Here is a 20,676-nt window from a genome sequence, read left to right as displayed (position 1 = left end):
TTCAAGTGGGTGAATGAGGATTTTATGGACTAACCTTAGAATAGGTCATAAATATGTGACCACCCAGGGGCTCTTGCATAAATTGACTGTACGGGACCTTTAGTCCCCAGCCACTCCACAAGGCATGGAACCAACGATTTCTAGGTCTGTTTAGTGAATGGTCCGGGCATTGGAAGTGGCCCCGAACAGTCGATCTGTGCAAAGGGCGCCTGTTGGTTCCCCAAGATCAGATATTTATTGCCTATACTAATAAAAATTCCTGGGCAACCCCTTTAATTAATCTATGTAGTCCTCTTGTAATAGAAGGTCCAAGGGTGTCTGAGATGTTCTAAGAAATCTGAGGAACCTTGACTTGATGCGGATATTTGTAGTATAGTAGAAGTTCATTTTCCTCTTTAATGTTGTACATTGTGAATTTTCCAAATTTTTTTTGGAGGGTTCAGAAATTGGAGTTAGCTATCCCCGAAAATAAAACCTTCAGCCGAACATGGAGTTGTATTTCCAGAGTTAGAAGCTGCCACCGTGGAGTGGACACCTCAGGACTTACTGGGCCCACTCTCCACCATTCTAATTTTGGCTCCTAATAATGGTCTCGCTGGCTTGTGAAATTCTCATCTACCATTATGATAGAAAATATTTGCCCCCCCTTGATGCAGGCTCCTTCTGTTTTTGCTGAGAGAGGCTCACACAGTTGTATTGTACCTTTTACTCTGTATATGAATCCTTTTATTTGTGACAATAAAGTTTTAATCTTCATAATTTGGGTCACTTTTGAGATCACTTGTGTATGAAAGTGAAATGTGTCCCCAGGGGTCGGCTGGTTCTCTTGGGATGGCGATATCTGGGCTCTCCATCTTCCTACTTCCCATCACGACAGAGAGGAGTAAGGGAAAGTCCTATTAAGCCATAATACACATTAGACGGTCTTCAAGCAAATTTATCCTTACCTGCTGCCAAACAATTGTTCACAGCATGAACAATGACAGAGCAGCGAAAACAGATCAGCCATGCTGGAAACTTTGTGTGTCAGCTGAAAGTGCTAGTGTTTGTGTGGAAGGGCCGATCATCGGTTACGTTCCTGTGCTTGTTTTATTTAACAAGTAAATTATCGGCTTTATTCAGGCTGAAGCTGGTGGGTACAGACGGGGAACCTCTCAAGGTTTGTTTTAGTGAATTGGGTTACTGATTAGTTTTGGGTCAAACAACTTCAGTACGAACCACGCATTAAATTGGCTTGAAACGTAGTGTAGAATAAGCTTGGGTTCCTATTCTACACTATGTTTTATAGATAATAGTGTAGAATACACTTGGGGCACTGAGGAACCTTTCTATCCAGTTTGTTATGATCTGGAATCTCTTCTGACGCCACACAGAATATAATAAGTGTAGGCCCAGAGGAGGTGTAAAAACCATCTTACTCCCTACCCATGTCATACACTATGTATTATAGATATATATAGTCCTAGGAGTCCTGACAGTGTCATACACTATGTATTATACATATATATAGTCCTAGGAGCCCTGACAGTGTCATACACTATGTATTATAGATATATATAGTGCTAGGAGCCCTGACATTGTCATACACTATGTATTATAGATATATATAGTCCTAGGAGCCCTGACATTGTCATACACTATGTATTATAGATATATATAGTCCTAGGAGCCCTGACATTGTCATACACTATGTATTATAGATATATATAGTGCTAGGAGCCCTGACAGTGTCATACACTATGTATTATAGATATATATAGTCCTAGGAGCCCTGACAGTGTCATACACTATGTATTATAGCTATATATAGTCCTAGGAGCCCTGACAGTGTCATACACTATGTATTATAGATATATATAGTCCTAGGAGCCCTGACAGTGTCATACACTATGTATTATAGATATATAGTCCTAGGAGTCCTGACAGCGTCATACACTATGTATTATAGATATATAGTCCTAGGAGCCCTGACAGTGTCGTATACTATGTATTATAGATATATATAGTCCTAGGAGTCCTGACAGTGTCATACACTATGTATTATAGATATATAGTCCTAGGAGCCCTGACAGTGTCATACACTATGTATTATAGATATATACAGTCCTAGGAGCCCTGACAGTGTCGTATACTATGTATTATAGATATATATAGTCTTAGGAGCCCTGACAGTGTCATACACAATATACCAAGTTTATAAATAGGGATGAGTGAAGCGATTCTTCCGAAGTGTAATTCGATCCGAATTTAAGGAAATCTTCGATTGGCCTAGAATCCGGATTTCTCCACATTTCAATGCATTGAATCATGTCCACTGCACATATTAGGACAAGGGGCTGGGAACTCTGGGAACACAGGATCACCCATAATGACAAGCGTGCAGCCAATCAGCAGCCAGCCACCCCGGTGATGTCACAGACCTATAAAAACCAGCAGCCATTTTGGGCACAGTCATTTCACATCGCTCTTACTGCAGGGACAAACATCAGCAGGAGCTCGGGGCAAAGATAGAAAACAGATGGAAGTTCAGGGAAAGAGGATTGCTAGTGCAGGGAAGTATAGGGAGGAAATCAAAGAAGAATTTGGGGTGGTTGCAGTGTCATTAACAGAAAGAAGCGTAATACACAAATTGCAGCGGTCACTGCCATTATACTGCTGCTCATTACTCATCTGTGTGTACAAGGTGGAACACAACAAGCCTGTTACAGCCAAAAACAGTGGACTATCTAATTCCTGCACTCAGCTCATCCATCATGCCTTTTTAAAGGTGTTCAATAGGGGGGAAAGAAATTAGGGGCTCTTTAGCCATTGTGTTCCAGTTATAAAATAGCAGGCCATTTCTCAATACAGTCGTGGCAAAAATCAAGAATTCTTAGCCACTAAGCAGTTAGCGTCTATTCTAGCGCTTATTCAAAAGTGTTTATTTGTGGGGAAACAGACAAGGGGCATATTCACCGTTCTGTTCCAACAATTAAAATTACAGGCCTTCCTCCCCTGTATAAATTTCCTGTATTCATTAACAGCATGTCAGACAGAGAAGCAGCAGGCCATGCACAGGGGAGAGCCACAGGCCCAAATGTTTCTGGTGTAGGCGCAAGAAGAGGCTGAGGGGGGAGTGATGTATTTGTATGGGACTGCATGTTGAGGGGCTGAAAAGAGAGTGATGTTTTACATGGGACTTTCCTGCAGGGTCTGGGGGATTAGATTGATGTTTAGGGTGGGACAGGAGTCCCTGGGGTGCTGCTGGCATTGAGGGAGACAGGATCTTTTGGTTTCTGCTGGCATCTGATGGAGGGCAGGGTCTTTGGGGTGCTGCTGGCATCTGAAGGAGTGCAGGAGTCCTTAAACTGGGGGCAACTGGAGGGGGACATTAAATACAGGGGGAAGCTAGAAGAGAACATTAAAATGAGGGTACCTGGAGGAGGACAATAAACTGTGGGGTTAGCTGGTGGGGGACATTAAACCGTGGGGACAACTCGAGGAGGACTTTAAACTGGGCCAGCTGGAGGGGGGCATTAATGTTTAGTTTAATCTTTAGTTGCCCCCTAGTTTAATGTCCCCCACCAGCTAACCCCATAGTTTAATTTCCCCCTCTAGGTGCCCCCAATTTAAACTGAGGGCAGCTGGAGGGGGACATTAAACCGTGGGGGCATCAGGAGAGAGACTTTATACTGGGGAGTCAATTTTAGGAGAACATTATAATGTGGGGCATACAATATTAGGGTTATTGTGTGGGGAGCATAAAGAGAAATGGATCGAAATGGGAGGAGTCCATTTAGAAGTGGGTGGAGCTAAATTTGCAGAGTCGCATATTTTGTCCCTCTTTCTGACCTTTGAAAGTTGAGAGGTTCGCTTATAGAGTCATAAATATGTCTAAAATTATGAATGGGATTTGTTGTTTAAGTATGGAGAAATTGGAGCAGATTTACTAAAGAGTCTCAGTTGCCCATAGCAACCAATCACAGCCCGGCTTTCATTTCTCAAGAGCAGAATACGTATTGAAAGCTGCGCTGTGATTGGTTGCTCTGGAAGACCTCTTTATTTCTTTGCCCCAATGTAACTGTGGCCGGAGACAGGGCCCTCCTGTGGCTCCAACCACGGCCTGGTGAATCTTCCCTGACACCCCATGCACCTGTGTACCAGATCGTTTAGGCATTTGGATGTCTATAGAGGAGAGTCAGTGGCCTTTATAATACAGAGAATGATGGCGTCTCCCAGGTCTCCTCGCCCAGTCACTACCTGACACCGGCACCCACAGCTCAGTTGTCAGTCACTAGCTAGCTCCGCCCCTTCCTGCTGTCACATGACCGGTTCCTCCTCCTTGAAGTTGGGTTCTTCCTCCTGCTCTGACTCTGTGGCTGTGTGAGCGGTGTCAGTGGGGGGGCGCTATTAACCTGCAGGTCAGTGCATTCACCTCACTACTGGATAGACCTGTGCCCTGTACACATTACAGTAGCCGGCTAGTCAGAGACTACAACCCCCAGCCGCAGGCTGTCAGGAGATGATGGCGGTTGTACAGAGCCGCAGGAACACTTCCATCTTACTGCTCCTGCAGGACTACAACTCCCAGCATGGTAACTGTAGAGACCCCAGCAATGCTGCTCCAGTCACTGGGGCATTTATCGGCCTCTTGTACCTTCTCCTTCTAATTCTGCCCCTTCTTGGAAGTTTCCTCCTCTGTGTGTAAAATGGATCAGGTGTTTGTGTCTATTCTGAAGGATTTTACAGCAGATTCCTCACTTTACTGTATTGTTGGGGATAGTGGGCGTGGCCTATCTGGGGTAACATTTTACTATAGAGTTATACAAAATGGTGCAAAAAAATGTACATCTGTATATAGCGACCGCTCGGGGCTCTCTCTCCTCTGCGTATACCCACCGCTCGGGGCTCTCTCTCCTCTGCGTATACCCACCGCTCGGGGCTCTCTCTCCTCTGCGTATACCCACCGCTCGGGGCTCTCTCTCCTCTGCGTATACCCACCGCTCGGGGCTCTCTCTCCTCTGCGTATACCCACCGCTCGGGGCTCTCTCTCCTCTGCGTATACCCACCGCTCGGGGCTCTCTCTCCTCTGCGTATACCCACCGCTCGGGGCTCTCTCTCCTCTGCGTATACTCGGCGCTCTCTCTTTCTCTGTATATACCGTCTGCTCGGGGCGCTCTCTCTCTCTCTGTATATACCGTCTGCTCGGGGCGCTCTCTCTCTGTATATACCGTCTGCTCGGCGCGCTCTCTCTCTCTCTCTCTCTCTCTCTCTCTCTCTCTCTGTATATACCGTCTGCTCGGCGCGCTCTCTCTCTCTCTCTGTATATACCGTCTGCTCGGCGCGCTCTCTCTCTCTCTCTGTATATACCGTCTGCTCGGCGCGCTCTCTCTCTCTCTCTGTATATACCGTCTGCTCGGCGCGCTCTCTCTCTCTCTGTATATACCGTCTGCTCGGCGCGCTCTCTCTCTCTCTGTATATACCGTCTGCTCGGCGCGCTCTCTCTCTCTCTTTCTCTGTATATACCGTCTGCTCGGCGCGCTCTCTCTCTCTCTTTCTCTGTATATACCGTCTGCTCGGCGCGCTCTCTCTCTCTCTTTCTCTGTATATACCGTCTGCTCGGCGCGCTCTCTCTCTCTCTCTCTGTATATACCGTCTGCTCGGCGCGCTCTCTCTCTCTCTTTCTCTGTATATACCGTCTGCTCGGCGCGCTCTCTCTCTCTTTCTCTGTATATACCGTCTGCTCGGCGCGCTCTCTCTCTCTTTCTCTGTATATACCGTCTGCTCGGCGCGCTCTCTCTCTCTCTCTCTCTTTCTCTGTATATACCGTCTGCTCGGCGCGCTCTCTCTCTCTCTGTATATACCGTCTGCTCGGCGCGCTCTCTCTCTCTCTGTATATACCGTCTGCTCGGCGCGCTCTCTCTCTCTCTGTATATACCGTCTGCTCGGCGCGCTCTCTCTCTGTATATACCGTCTGCTCGGCGCGCTCTCTCTCTCTGTATATACCGTCTGCTCGGCGCGCTCTCTCTCTCTCTCTGTATATACCGTCTGCTCGACGCGCTCTCTCTCTCTCTCTGTATATACCGTCTGCTCGGCGCTCTCTCTTTCTCTCTGTATATACCGTCTGCTCGGCGCTCTCTCTTTCTCTGTATATACCGTCTGCTCGGCGCTCTCTCTCTCTCTCTGTATATACCGTCTGCTCGGCGCGCTCTCTCTCTCTCTGTATATACCGTCTGCTCGGCGCGCTCTCTCTCTCTCTGTATATACCGTCTGCTCGGCGCGCTCTCTCTCTCTCTGTATATACCGTCTGCTCGGCGCGCTCTCTCTCTCTCTGTATATACCGTCTGCTCGGCGCGCTCTCTCTCATTCTCTGTATATACCGTCTGCTCGGCGCGCTCTCTCTCTCTCTCTCTTTCTCTGTATATACCGTCTGCTCGGCGCTCTCTCTCTCTCTCTCTCTCTCTCTCTCTCTCTATACCGTCTGCTCGGCGCGCTCTCTCTCTCTCTGTATATACCGTCTGCTCGGCGCTCTCTCTCTCTTTCTCTGTATATACCGTCTGCTCGGCGCGCTCTCTCTCTCTTTCTCTGTATATACCGTCTGCTCGGCGCGCTCTCTCTCTCTCTGTATATACCGTCTGCTCGGCGCGCTCTCTCTCTCTCTGTATATACCGTCTGCTCGGCGCGCTCTCTCTCTCTCTGTATATACCGTCTGCTCGGCGCGCTCTCTCTCTCTCTCTCTGTATATACCGTCTGCTCGGCGCGCTCTCTCTCTCTCTCTCTCTGTATATACCGTCTGCTCGGCGCGCTCTCTCTCTCTCTCTCTCTGTATATACCGTCTGCTCGGCGCGCTCTCTCTCTCTCTCTGTATATACCGTCTGCTCGGCGCGCTCTCTCTCTCTCTCTGTATATACCGTCTGCTCGGCGCGCTCTCTCTCTCTCTCTGTATATACCGTCTGCTCGGCGCGCTCTCTCTCATTCTCTGTATATACCGTCTGCTCGGCGCGCTCTCTCTCTCTCTCTTTCTCTGTATATACCGTCTGCTCGGCGCGCTCTCTCTCTCTCTCTCTCTCTCTCTCTCTCTCTCTCTCTGTATATACCGTCTGCTCGGCGCGCTCTCTCTCTCTCTGTATATACCGTCTGCTCGGCGCGCTCTCTCTCTCTCTCTGTATATACCGTCTGCTCGGCGCTCTCTCTCTCTTTCTCTGTATATACCGTCTGCTCGGCGCTCTCTCTCTTTCTCTGTATATACCGTCTGCTCGGCGCGCTCTCTCTCTTTCTCTGTATATACCGTCTGCTCGGCGCGCTCTCTCTCTCTGTATATACCGTCTGCTCGGCGCGCTCTCTCTCTCTCTCTGTATATACCGTCTGCTCGGCGCGCTCTCTCTCTCTCTGTATATACCGTCTGCTCGGCGCGCTCTCTCTCTGTATATACCGTCTGCTCGGCGCGCTCTCTCTCTCTCTCTGTATATACCGTCTGCTCGGCGCGCTCTCTCTCTCTGTATATACCGTCTGCTCGGCGCGCTCTCTCTCTCTGTATATACCGTCTGCTCGGCGCGCTCTCTCGCTCTGTATATACCGTCTGCTCGGCGCGCTCTCTCTCTCTCTCTGTATATACCGTCTGCTCGGCGCGCTCTCTCTCTCTCTCTCTCTCTCTGTATATACCGTCTGCTCGGCGCGCTCTCTCTCTCTCTCTCTCTGTATATACCGTCTGATCGGCGCGCTCTCTCTCTCTCTCTCTCTCTCTGTATATACCGTCTGCTCGGCGCGCGCTCTCTCTCTCTCTCTCTCTGTATATACCGTCTGCTCGGCGCGCTCTCTCTCTCTCTCTCTCTCTCTCTGTATATACCGTCTGCTCGGCGCGCTCTCTCTCTCTCTCTCTCTGTATATACCGTCTGCTCGGCGCGCTCTCTCTCTCTCTCTCTGTATATACCGTCTGCTCGGCGCGCTCTCTCTCTCTCTCTCTGTATATACCGTCTGCTCGGCGCGCTCTCTCTCTCTCTCTCTGTATATACCGTCTGCTCGGCGCGCTCTCTCTCTCTCTCTCTGTATATACCGTCTGCTCGGCGCGCTCTCTCTCTCTCTCTGTATATACCGTCTGCTCGGCGCGCTCTCTCTCTCTCTGTATATACCGTCTGCTCGGCGCGCTCTCTCTCTCTCTGTATATACCGTCTGCTCGGCGCGCTCTCTCTCTCTCTCTCTGTATATACCGTCTGCTCGGCGCGCTCTCTCTCTCTCTCTCTCTCTCTCTGTATATACCGTCTGCTCGGCGCGCTCTCTCTCTCTCTCTCTCTGTATATACCGTCTGCTCGGCGCGCTCTCTCTCTCTCTCTCTCTCTCTCTCTCTCTGTATATACCGTCTGCTCGGCGCGCTCTCTCTCTCTCTCTCTCTGTATATACCGTCTGCTCGGCGCGCTCTCTCTCTCTCTGTATATACCGTCTGCTCGGCGCGCTCTCTCTCTCTCTCTGTATATACCGTCTGCTCGGCGCGCTCTCTCTCTCTCTCTCTCTCTGTATATACCGTCTGCTCGGCGCGCTCTCTCTCTCTCTCTCTGTATATACCGTCTGCTCGGCGCGCTCTCTCTCTCTCTCTCTCTGTATATACCGTCTGCTCGGCGCGCTCTCTCTCTCTCTCTCTGTATATACCGTCTGCTCGGCGCGCTCTCTCTCTCTCTCTCTGTATATACCGTCTGCTCGGCGCGCTCTCTCTCTCTCTCTCTGTATATACCGTCTGCTCGGCGCGCTCTCTCTCTCTCTCTCTCTCTCTCTCTGTATATACCGTCTGCTCGGCGCGCTCTCTCTCTCTCTCTCTCTCTCTCTCTCTCTCTCTCTCTCTCTCTGTATATACCGTCTGCTCGGCGCGCTCTCTCTCTCTCTCTCTCTCTCTCTCTCTCTCTGTATATACCGTCTGCTCGGCGCTCTCTCTCTCTCTCTCTCTCTCTCTCTCTCTCTCTGTATATACCGTCTGCTCGGCGCGCTCTCTCTCTCTCTCTCTCTCTCTCTCTGTATATACCGTCTGCTCGGCGCGCTCTCTCTCTCTCTCTCTCTCTCTCTCTGTATATACCGTCTGCTCGGCGCGCTCTCTCTCTCTCTCTCTCTCTCTCTCTCTGTATATACCGTCTGCTCGGCGCGCTCTCTCTCTCTCTCTCTCTCTCTCTCTCTCTCTCTGTATATACCGTCTGCTCGGCGCGCTCTCTCTCTCTCTCTCTCTCTCTCTCTCTCTGTATATACCGTCTGCTCGGCGCGCTCTCTCTCTCTCTCTCTCTCTCTCTGTATATACCGTCTGCTCGGCGCGCTCTCTCTCTCTCTCTCTCTCTCTGTATATACCGTCTGCTCGGCGCGCTCTCTCTCTCTCTCTCTCTCTGTATATACCGTCTGCTCGGCGCGCTCTCTCTCTCTCTCTCTCTCTGTATATACCGTCTGCTCGGCGCGCTCTCTCTCTCTCTCTCTCTGTATATACCGTCTGCTCGGCGCGCTCTCTCTCTCTCTCTCTCTCTGTATATACCGTCTGCTCGGCGCGCTCTCTCTCTCTCTCTCTCTCTGTATATACCGTCTGCTCGGCGCTCTCTCTCTCTCTCTCTCTCTGTATATACCGTCTGCTCGGCGCGCTCTCTCTCTCTCTCTCTCTGTATATACCGTCTGCTCGGCGCGCTCTCTCTCTCTCTCTCTCTGTATATACCGTCTGCTCGGCGCGCTCTCTCTCTCTCTCTCTCTGTATATACCGTCTGCTCGGCGCGCTCTCTCTCTCTCTCTCTCTGTATATACCGTCTGCTCGGCGCGCTCTCTCTCTCTCTATATACCGTCTGCTCGGCGCGCTCTCTCTCTCTCTCTCTCTCTCTCTCTGTATATACCGTCTGCTCGGCGCGCTCTCTCTCTCTGTATATACCGTCTGCTCGGCGCGCTCTCTCTCTCTCTCTCTGTATATACCGTCTGCTCGGCGCGCTCTCTCTCTCTCTCTCTGTATATACCGTCTGCTCGGCGCGCTCTCTCTCTCTCTCTCTGTATATACCGTCTGCTCGGCGCGCTCTCTCTCTCTCTCTCTCTGTATATACCGTCTGCTCGGCGCGCTCTCTCTCTCTCTTTGTATATACCGTCTGCTCGGCGCGCTCTCTCTCTCTGTATATACCGTCTGCTCGGCGCGCTCTCTCTCTCTCTCTGTATATACCGTCTGCTCGGCGCGCTCTCTCTCTTTCTCTGTATATACCGTCTGCTCGGCGCTCTCTCTCTCTCTCTTTCGCTGTATATACCGTCTGCTCGGCTCTCTCTTTCTCTGTATATACCGTCTGCTCGGCGCGCTCTCTCTCTCTCTTTCTTTCTCTGTATATACCGTCTGCTCGGCGCGCTCTCTCTCTCTCTCTCTGTATATACCGTCTGCTCGGCGCGCTCTCTCTCTCTCTCTGTATATACCGTCTGCTCGGCGCGCTCTCTCTCTCTCTCTCTGTATATACCGTCTGCTCGGCGCGCTCTCTCTCTTTCTCTGTATATACCGTCTGCTCGGCGCGCTCTTTCTCTGTATATACCGTCTGCTCGGCGCGCTCTCTCTCTCTCTTTCTTTCTCTGTATATACCGTCTGCTCGGCGCGCTCTCTCTCTCTCTCTCTGTATATACCGTCTGCTCGGCGCGCTCTCTCTCTCTCTCTGTATATACCGTCTGCTCGGCGCGCTCTCTCTCTCTCTCTGTATATACCGTCTGCTCGGCGCGCTCTCTCTCTCTCTCTGTATATACCGTCTGCTCGGCGCGCTCTCTCTCTTTCGCTGTATATACCGTCTGCTCGGCTCTCTCTCTTTCTCTGTATATACCGTCTGCTCGGCGCGCTCTCTCTCTCTTTTTCTTTCTCTGTATATACCGTCTGCTCGGCGCGCTCTCTCTCTCTCTCTCTGTATATACCGTCTGCTCGGCGCGCTCTCTCTCTCTCTCTGTATATACCGTCTGCTCGGCGCGCTCTCTCTCTTTCTCTGTATATACCGTCTGCTCGGCGCTCTCTCTCTCTCTTTCTCTGTATATACCGTCTGCTCGGCGCGCTCTCTCTCTCTCTCTCTCTCTCTCTCTCTCTGTATATACCGTCTGCTCGGCGCTCTCTCTTTCTCTGTATATACCGTCTGCTCGGCGCTCTCTCTCTCTTTCTCTGTATATACCGTCTGCTCGGCGCTCTCTCTCTCTCTTTCTCTGTATATACCGTCTGCTCGGCGCGCTCTCTCTCTCTCTTTCTTTCTCTGTATATACCGTCTGCTCGGCGCGCTCTCTCTCTCTCTCTCTCTGTATATACCGTCTGCTCGGCGCGCTCTCTCTCTCTCTCTCTCTGTATATACCGTCTGCTCGGCGCGCTCTCTCTCTCTCTCTGTATATACCGTCTGCTCGGCGCGCTCTCTCTCTCTCTCTGTATATACCGTCTGCTCGGCGCGCTCTCTCTCTCTCTCTCTTTCGCTGTATATACCGTCTGCTCGGCTCTCTCTCTTTCTCTGTATATACCGTCTGCTCGGCGCGCTCTCTCTCTCTTTTCTTTCTCTGTATATACCGTCTGCTCGGCGCGCTCTCTCTCTCTCTCTGTATATACCGTCTGCTCGGCGCGCTCTCTCTCTCTCTCTGTATATACCGTCTGCTCGGCGCGCTCTCTCTCTTTCTCTGTATATACCGTCTGCTCGGTGCTCTCTCTCTCTCTTTCTCTGTATATACCGTCTGCTCGGCGCGCTCTCTCTCTCTCTCTCTCTCTCTCTCTGTATATACCGTCTGCTCGGCGCTCTCTCTTTCTCTGTATATACCGTCTGCTCGGCGCTCTCTCTCTTTCTCTGTATATACCGTCTGCTCGGCGCTCTCTCTCTCTCTTTCTCTGTATATACCGTCTGCTCGGCGCGCTCTCTCTCTCTTTCTCTCTCTCTCTCTCTGTATATACCGTCTGCTCGGCGCTCTCTCTCTCTCTCTCTTTCTCTGTATATACCGTCTGCTCGGCGCCCTCTCTCTCTCTGTATATACCGTCTGCTCGGCGCTCTCTCTCTGTATATTATGGCTAAATACAACCTTCCAATGGCTGATCAGAAATAGATCAACCACTTTTTCGGAGCTGGAAGGAACCAATGTATTTGGGGGGGTGGGGTTCTTTGAGAGGATTTATTACCAAATTAATGGTGATGATTAGAGATGAGCGAACAGTTAAATATTCGATATTAGTTTCGAATAGCCGCTCAATATTCGACTATTCGAATGAATATCAAACCCCATTATAGTCTATGGGGAAAAACCGTTCGTTTCAGGGGATCCCACCATTCGACTCAGAAAGGTCACCAAGTCCACTATGACACCCCAGGAAATGATGCCAACACCTCTGCAATGCAACTGGGACAGCAGGGGGCGCATGTCTGGGGACATCTAACAAGCCCAAGTCACAGTTTTACCCCAACATCACAGTCTAATAACTACACACTTTCCACACTTAAAAAAACCTCTATGAAAGTGGGAAAATACTTGGAAACCTTCTTTCCCCCCAATTGGATGCACAGAAACCCAAACTTCAATCTAATGAAACCTTAACAAGCGCCCCTTTAAATCATGTTGCCCATGACAACCACAGATGGAATAGGCAATGGGAAATCCAACAGCCCCCACCCTTAACTGTCATTGTTCGTGTGTGTGATGTGGTAAGAGCTTCAAAAATTCACTTTACTGGCCCTTAACGTGAGCCCAAATTAAGTTACAGGCCCTTAAGCTGAGCTCCCAGCAGAGATTTGTTGGCCCTTTGGGTGAGTTGAGCCTTGCACCAGCAGTGTTTTTGGCCCTTGGAGTGAGTGGAGCCTCTAACCAGCAGAGTTGGGGGGGAATCAGGGTGGATTGATCGTAGTAGGAGCAGAATTGTGCAATGCTGATGGTGGAGGAGGAGGAGGAAGAAGAATTGGAGAGGTTGAGCACACACATGATACTTCATGTTGGGGTGCTTGACACCGGTGAACGTGAAAATGATGGGTCTATCCAGTGGCTGTTCATTTTGATGAAAGTCAGCACTCTCAGCTGACAGCCGGCTGCGCTTATCCGTAATTATGCCACCCGCTGCGCCTATGACCCTTTCCTATAGCACGCTGGCAGCAGGGCAGGAAAAGACCTCCAATGCGTACAGCGCAAGTTCCAGCCATAAATCCAACTTGGAGACCCAATAAGTGTAGGGCGCAGAGGGATCGGAGAGGACAGGGCTGTGGTCGGCCAGGTACTCCCACGACATGTGCCTATACTTGTCCCTCCTGGTGACACTAGACCCCTCAGTGGCGGTAGTTTGGCGAGGGGGTGCCATTAACATGTCCCAGACCTTGGAGAGTGTGCCCCTGGTGGATGTGGACCGGATGGCAGTTGTTAGCCTGTTGGAGGAACTCTCCTGTGTGCCGCCAACGAGAGTCGATGGAAACATCTCCATCATTTTCTGCACCAGTTGCTTGTGCCAATCATTATTATGACTGGCCCTCCCCTCTACTGGAATAAAAGTAGAGATATTATTTTATACGGGGGTCGAGGATTGCAAAAATCCAGTGGTGGTTGCTCTCCAGGATTTTGACAATGTGTTTGTCACTTGAAAAGCACCCCAACATGTATTCAGCCATGTGTGTCAGAGTGTTACTTGGCGTCACTTGGCTGCCCCCACTTGTGCATTCACCCAGTGTGCTGTAAGTGAAATGTAACGTCCCTGTCCACATGTACTTGTCCACATGTTAGTGGTGAAGTGGACCTTTGTGCAAAGCGTGAAACTTAGGGCCCACCTGATGTTGCGTGACACGTTCTGGTGCAAGGCAGGAGAAGTAGTGACGGCTAGGGACGGCATAGCGAGGTGCCGCACTTGGCATCAGGTCACGGAAGACCTGAGTTTCAAAAAGCCAAAACGGCAACAACTCCTGGGCCAGGAGTTTGGAGATGTGCGTGTTTAAGGCTTGTCAATGTGGGTGGGTAGCGCTGTATTTTTGCCTGCGCTCAAACGTCTGGGGGATGGTGGATTGCTGGAAAGAGGCGCATGATGGTGCAGGAGAAGGAGCTGAGGCAGGAAAAGGGGAGGGTGAGGGAGAAGTCTCCAAAGTGGTGGAGGCAGATGTGGAGGTTTCCTGGCTGCTGGTCTGGACTGCAGCGAAGATGGCGGCCACTATTCTTATAAATCCAAGGTCACATGTTTTCGACAGCCAATGGGTTTTTTCAATTTTTTTCACTGCCTCTGTTGTTGTAGTTCCTGTCCCACCTCCCCTGCAGTTATTGGTGCAAAAAAAAGCGCCAGGGAAGGTGGGAGGGGATACGAATTTTTACTGCGTTTGCCACATGGTATTTGATTGGAATCGAATACCTTGGACGGCCTGATATTCGATCGAATACCAATTCGATCGAACGGCGTTCGCTCATCACTAGTGACGATCAGAAATGTATTCACAAATGTAAATTCTGGATTGATCGGACGACTCCTGAGGAGAAGTTTTGTCACTGCAGTTTTCTATTAGATGATCTTTGTATAGACCTGCCCAAGAAGAAGGTGCTGTCCTGCCGAGTCCTCCTCAGTGTAATGTAATGATGATCTATGGAGGTGATGAGAATATTACAGCCAAAGGGGAAGGGTATTGGGGAAACTGGACAAGTGGGTGGAGGGTCTAGCCTGTATACAAGATGAGATACGGCAGGACATGGAGGTATATACAGGCTCTATATGGCATCCTGCACACTCTTAGGTTGGTGAGGTCCCAGTTGATCTTATAAATGGAGGATTGGTGATAAATTCAGTGACTGGGCAGGACCAGGAAGTGTTGTAATCTGATGGAGATGTTCTTGGGGAACCTGTGTCTGTCTGTCTGTGTGAGAGGGGGGTGTAATGGAGGCACCCCTGTGTCTACATGGTGGATAACAAAACTGTGGGAGCTGCTCCTGTTTTTCAACTGACCAAATAATCCTCTCTAGTGATGTGTCTGGGCCATCCAGAGATGTCTTACCTTGTGTGCCCTCACATTACATAGGTGGCTGGCAATTCCTCAGCTATATTCCTGCTTCTCTTAGTCCAGTTATGTGTACTTTCCAAAAGTCTGTGAAATGGGCAAAATATGTTTGATATTGTGAGTTTTAGAGACTTGTCTAGCTGTCAACAATTTCTCACCAAGAGGTACACTACTCAAAAGTAGTCAGTAGGTTTATATACCAACTGCTACTCTCTCTACATACTGTCATTGCCAAAAAATTTTCACCTTCTCTGAAGACGTTTACTGTGTCAGTCTCGCTACATGATGTGACTACAGAGCAGTTTGAGTCAATGGAAAGTCACATCGCTAATACCTCCGCCATTGGAAACCGAGTGCTCTGATGACATCATATATTTTGGGGTCTGTTTTGAGATTTCAGGCATTCACTCCCCTATTGTCACAACCCACTTCCCAATTTAGACTCCTTCTCTGTCGGCGCTGTAGTCTGCACGCTTCTGTATGATCTCCTAAATATGAGAACTGTCTGGATTATGTGGTACATTGCAGTCTACACTCACCGGCCACTTTATTAGGTACACCATGCTAGTAACGGGTTGGACCCCCTTTTGCCTTCAGAACTGCCTCAATTCTTCGTGGCATAGATACAACAAGGTGCTGGAAGCATTCCTCAGAGATTTTGGTCCATATTGACATGATGACATCACACAGTTGCCGCAGATTTGTCGGCTGCACATCCATGATGCCAATCTCCCGTTCCACCACATCCCAAAGATGCTCCTCTATTGGATTGAGATCTGGTGACTGTGGAGGCCATTGGAGTACAGTGAACTCATTGTCATGTTCAAGAAACCAGTCTGAGATGATTCCAGCTTTATGACATGGCATTGCATTATCCTGCTGAAAGTAGCCATCAGATGTTGGGTACATTGTGGTCATAAAGGGATGGACATGGTCAGCAACAATACTCAGGTAGGCTTTGGCGTTGCAACGATGCTCAATTGGTACCAAGGGGCCCAAAGAGTGCCAAGAAAATATTCCCCACACCATGACACCACCACCACCAGCCTGAACCGTTACCGATACAAGGCAGGATGGATCCATGCTTTCATGTTGTTGACGCCAAATTCTGACCCTACCATCCGAATGTCGCAGCAGAAATCGAGACTCATCAGACCAGGCAACGTTTTTCCAATCTTCAATTGTCCAATTTCGATGAGCTTGTGCAAATTGTAGCCTCAGTTTCCTGTTCTTAGCTGAAAGGAGTGGCCCCCGGTGTGGTCTTCTGCTGCTGTAGCCCATCTGTAGCCTCAAAGTTGGACGTACTGTGCGGCGTTCAGAGATGCTCTTCTGGCTACCTTGGTTGTAACGGGTGGCTATTTGAGTCACTGTTGCCTTTCTATCAGCTCGAACCAGTCTGGCCATTCTCCTCTGACCTCTGGCATCAACAACGCATTTCCGCCCACAGAACTGCCGCTCACTGGATGTTTTTTCTTTTTCGGACCATTCTCTGTAAACCCTAGAGAAAATCCCAGTAGATCAGCAGATTCTGAAATACTCAGACCAGCCCTTCTGGCACCAACAACCATGCCACGTTCAAAGGCACTCAAATCACCTTTCTTCCCCATACTGATGCTCGGTTTGAACTGCAGGAGATTGTCTTGACCATGTCTACATGCCTAAATGCACTGAGTTGCCGCCATGTGATTGGCTGATTAGAAATTAAGTGTTAACGAGCAGTTGGACAGGTGTACCTAATAAAGTGGCCGGTGAGTGTATATCCTGTATATCAGCTATAGCAGTGACCGGTACAGACACGACGGATACAAAGTCCATCTTCTCCTAATTCTCTAGTTTTGCATATCAGGACATTATAAAAATAAAAATCCTCTGGACCTCACAAGGTCTTACAATTGGGAAAATCCAACCTCAGAACAAGAACACACAAGAGATCCCACTGCCCTAGGTTTGTGCGTTGCCTATGCTGGGTATTGCAGCTCAGACCATTGAACGTGACATCGAATGACCTGTGGCAGGGATCGGACCTTCCACTAATGACCAGAAAACTAGTGCGTTAACTGATGACCCAGTGGAACCTGGTTTGGTGTTCTTCATCTTATGTAGCTTTTACAGAATATTAAGACTTTCTAAGGACCGGCTGATGTGTGTTATTAACTACTATTGTGATACGCAAATAAGAGGGTGGCTTTTTCTCATGATTGTATATACTGTAAGTCACCTCCATTATATACTGGAGTCCTTTATAATACTGAATTAATGAGACTTTGTGCTACATGCTCTCCACCGTCCTTGTTTCTCCTAAGGTTCTGGACTCAAAGCTAAAGTTTTCATTCCTAGACATTGGACTTCTCTATCAACAACTCAGCAGGAATGGAGGAGGACAGAAGCCACATAGCTGCAAGTATATTAAAGCTCAACCTGAAAATCAACTCCTTGATCACTGGAGAGGTGAGAGTCTCACATGACATCACTCTTATCTCTAGGAATAAACCAGGGCAATGACTGGACAGGTGAAGGATTCTTAGACTCTCTGTAGTGACCTGTAGTGTCTCACCATACACAGGATTACACAGTAGTGAAGAAGTCGTCTGGTGAGTGTGTGACACCTCATATGTTAGGAGGATGGAACAGGACCCCGAGCCCCGTCACCGAGCCTCCACCTCCACTTGAGCAGAAGATCCTAGAACTTGCCACCCAGATCATTGAGCTGCTGAGCGGAGAGGTGAGCGCTGCTGGGAATGCTGGGACATTATACAAGAACACCAAGGGAGGGCTCTGGGGATGACTGTGTCATTGTGTTGTCAGGTTCCTATAAGGTGTCAAGACCTCATTATCAAGGAGGTTCCAATTGAAGAGTGTGAATATTCGGAAGAAGCTAATGATCTGTGCCAGGAGGTCTTGGTGGAGATTCCCGAGCTCCTCTTATCACTAGGTAAGAGACCTTCCTGGTGATAGAGACCATGTATGAGGGTCACCTAGACTCCCCCATCATCTGCTCATCACATATAGACAATGTATTCAGTCACTGTGTATATTTCCTATAGATGGATCCAGTCCAAGCAATCCACCAGAGAGATGTCCCAGTTCTCCATATTCCCAGGATTGTCCAGAGGATCCAGAGCGGAATGTCCCACTGGATCCTCAGGTAGATGAAGCTGAGATTTCTGTAAATCCTCTATAGATTGATGCCATGAAGCTTTCTACTACACGTCTCAGCAGCAGTGGAGTGTCCGCTCTATTGGATGATATTGTTGGCTGTGCTCGGTCGTGGCTACAAATGGTTTCTGGTTCCATAATAGATTGTGGTGAACTTCCACCTGTTTGAAAATCAATTACCAAGTCGATCTCCAGTGTAGATAAATGTCTAGTCCATGACTTCCATCTGCACTGCAGAACTAAATAACAGCACAATGCCAGTCAGCTGCTGCTAAGGCTAACACATTACTGTCATGTATTCAATAGAAGGTATCATTCACCTGCGAGTTATCAACATAAACTCTAGATCTTCTTTCTTCTCACGTCCTTCATGTTGGATATTTACAGGACAGTGATGACAGTAGAAGGACGAGTGGCCTGGAGATCCCCATATCAGTGTCAGAGACTGGTAAGAACCTTTCATCCGTCTTGTGTTTTCTTCTTCCCTTATACATTACAGACTGAGTTTATGTAAATCCTTCTCCCTCTTATGAATATTGATGGCTTCTGGGGAGTACGGTATTACAGATTAATCAAAGGAAGAAGTCTACATTGGGGTGCCCTATTTTGGCTTGTACTACTATTTTCCTCACGTGCTATCTATTGTTTCCTTAAGGGTAAGGCCCCACTTAGCAAATCTCTGCGGAAAAAAACAGGACAGAATCTCATCGTTTGTGTGGGGTTTTTTGTTGTTGTTTTGTTTTTGTTTAAGAACTTTTTACAGCAAGTCCTTAGAGTTCTCCCTTGTGGACTTTCTGCACATATTATATTATACCTCTATGGTAATACCTGAGCGTTTCTGTAGGTATAATTGAAATGCTGCAATTTTCAGAAACTCGTCACATATAGACAATGTATTCAGTCACTGTGTATATTTCCTATAGATGGATCCAGTCCAAGCAATCCACCAGACAGATGTCCCAGTCCTCCATATTCCCAGGATTGTCCAGAGGATCCAGAGCTGAATGTCCCACTGGATCCTCAGGTAGATGAAGCTGAGAGGTCTGTAAATCCTCTATAGATTGATGCCATGAAGCTTTCTACTACACGTCTCAGCAGCAGTGGAGTGTCCGCTCTATCGGATGATATTGTTGGCTGTGCTCGGTCGTGGCTACAAATGGTTTCTGGTTCCATAATAGATTGTGGTGAACTTCCACCTGTTTGGTTGTCTACTTGGTAGTTGAACTTCAGTGTAGATAAATGTCTAGTTCTAATGTAGATGGAAATCCTGGACTAAATAACAGCACAATGCCAGTCAGCTGCTGCTAAGGCTAACACATTACTGTCATGTATAATAGAAGGTATCATTGACCCGCGAGTTATCAACATAATCTCAGGATCTTCTTTCTTCTCACGTCCTTCATGTTGGATCTTTACAGGAAAGTGATGACAGTAGAAGGACGAGTGGCCTGGAGATCCCCATATCAGTGTCAGAGAAGGGTAAGAACCTTTCATCCATCTTGTGTTTTCTTCTTCCCTTATACATTACAGACTGAGTTTATGTAAATCCTTCTCCCTCTTGTGAATAATGATGGCTTCTGGGGAGTACGGTATTCCAGATGAAGCAAAGGAAGAAGTCTACATTGGGGTGCCCTATTTTGGCTTGTACTACTATTTTCCTCACGTGCTATCTATTGTTCCCTTAAGGGTAAGGCCCCGTTTTGTTTTGTTTTTTTTGTTTTTTTAAGAACTTTTTACAGAAAGTCCTTAGAGTTCTCCCTTGTGGACTTTCTGCCCATATTATACCTATATGGTAATACCTCAGTGTTTCCGTAGGTATAATTGAAATGCTGCAATTTTCAGAAACTCATCACATATAGACAATGTATTCAGTCACTGTGTATATTTCCTATAGATGGATCCAGTCCAAGCAATCCACCAGAGAGATGTCCCAGTCCTCTGTTGTCCGAGGATTCTCCAAAGGATCCAGAGCAGACTGTCCCACTGGATCCTCAGGTAGATGAAGCTGAGATGTCTGTAAATCCTCTATAGATTGATGCCATGAAGCTTTCTACTACACGTCTCAGCAGCAGTGGAGTGTCCGCTCTATTGGATGATATTGTTGGCTGTGCTCGGTCGTGGCTACAAATGGTTTCTGGTTCCATAATAGATTGTGGTGAACTTCCACCTGTTTGGTTGTCTACTTGGTAGTTGATCTTCCGTGTAGATAAATGTCTAGTTCTAATTAGAGATGAGCGAACAGTGTTCTATCGAACACATGTTCGATCGGATATCAGGGTGTTCGCCATAATCGAATCGAACACCACGTGGTAAAGTGCGCCAAAATTCGATTCCCCTCCCACCTTCCCTGGCGCCTTTTTTGCACCAATAACAGCGCAGGGGAGGTGGGACAGGAACTACGACACTGGGGGCATTGAAAAAAATTGGAAAAAGTCATTGGCTGCCGAAATCAGGTGACCTCCATTTTAGACGAATAGTGGATTTCAAATCCGGGTCATATGAGAATGTGAACTTTGTGACTATGAGACAGAGATAGCTGTACAGGCAGGGATAGCTAGGGATAACCTTTATTTAGGGGGGAATGTTATTAAAAATAACTTTT

General features: G+C 48.5%; 2 protein-coding genes and 1 pseudogene across 2 annotated transcripts in view; 2 read left to right on the top strand and 1 right to left on the bottom strand.

Moving 5' to 3' along the window:
• Positions 1–20,676, bottom strand: part of LOC142196122 (uncharacterized) — a 783,446-nt pseudogene that overhangs the window by 459,096 nt on the left and 303,674 nt on the right.
• The window catches only part of LOC142196125 (uncharacterized), a 267,316-nt gene that overhangs the window by 85,754 nt on the left and 160,886 nt on the right, over positions 1–20,676 (top strand). The window lies entirely within an intron of this gene.
• On the top strand, positions 980–18,848 carry LOC142196225 (uncharacterized). Its single transcript, XM_075266439.1, has 7 exons — positions 980–1,159; positions 17,256–17,366; positions 17,482–17,640; positions 17,724–17,850; positions 17,963–18,084; positions 18,462–18,522; positions 18,826–18,848. The coding sequence occupies exons 1-7, from the start codon at positions 980–982 to the stop codon at positions 18,846–18,848; spliced, it is 783 nt and encodes a 260-aa protein (XP_075122540.1).

This window comes from Leptodactylus fuscus, chromosome 2, assembly GCF_031893055.1.
Source record: "Leptodactylus fuscus isolate aLepFus1 chromosome 2, aLepFus1.hap2, whole genome shotgun sequence".
Classification (NCBI taxonomy): Eukaryota; Metazoa; Chordata; class Amphibia; order Anura; family Leptodactylidae; genus Leptodactylus; species Leptodactylus fuscus.
Note: the sequence above shows the minus strand (reverse complement) of the source record. Positions and strands in the feature narration are given on the sequence as shown.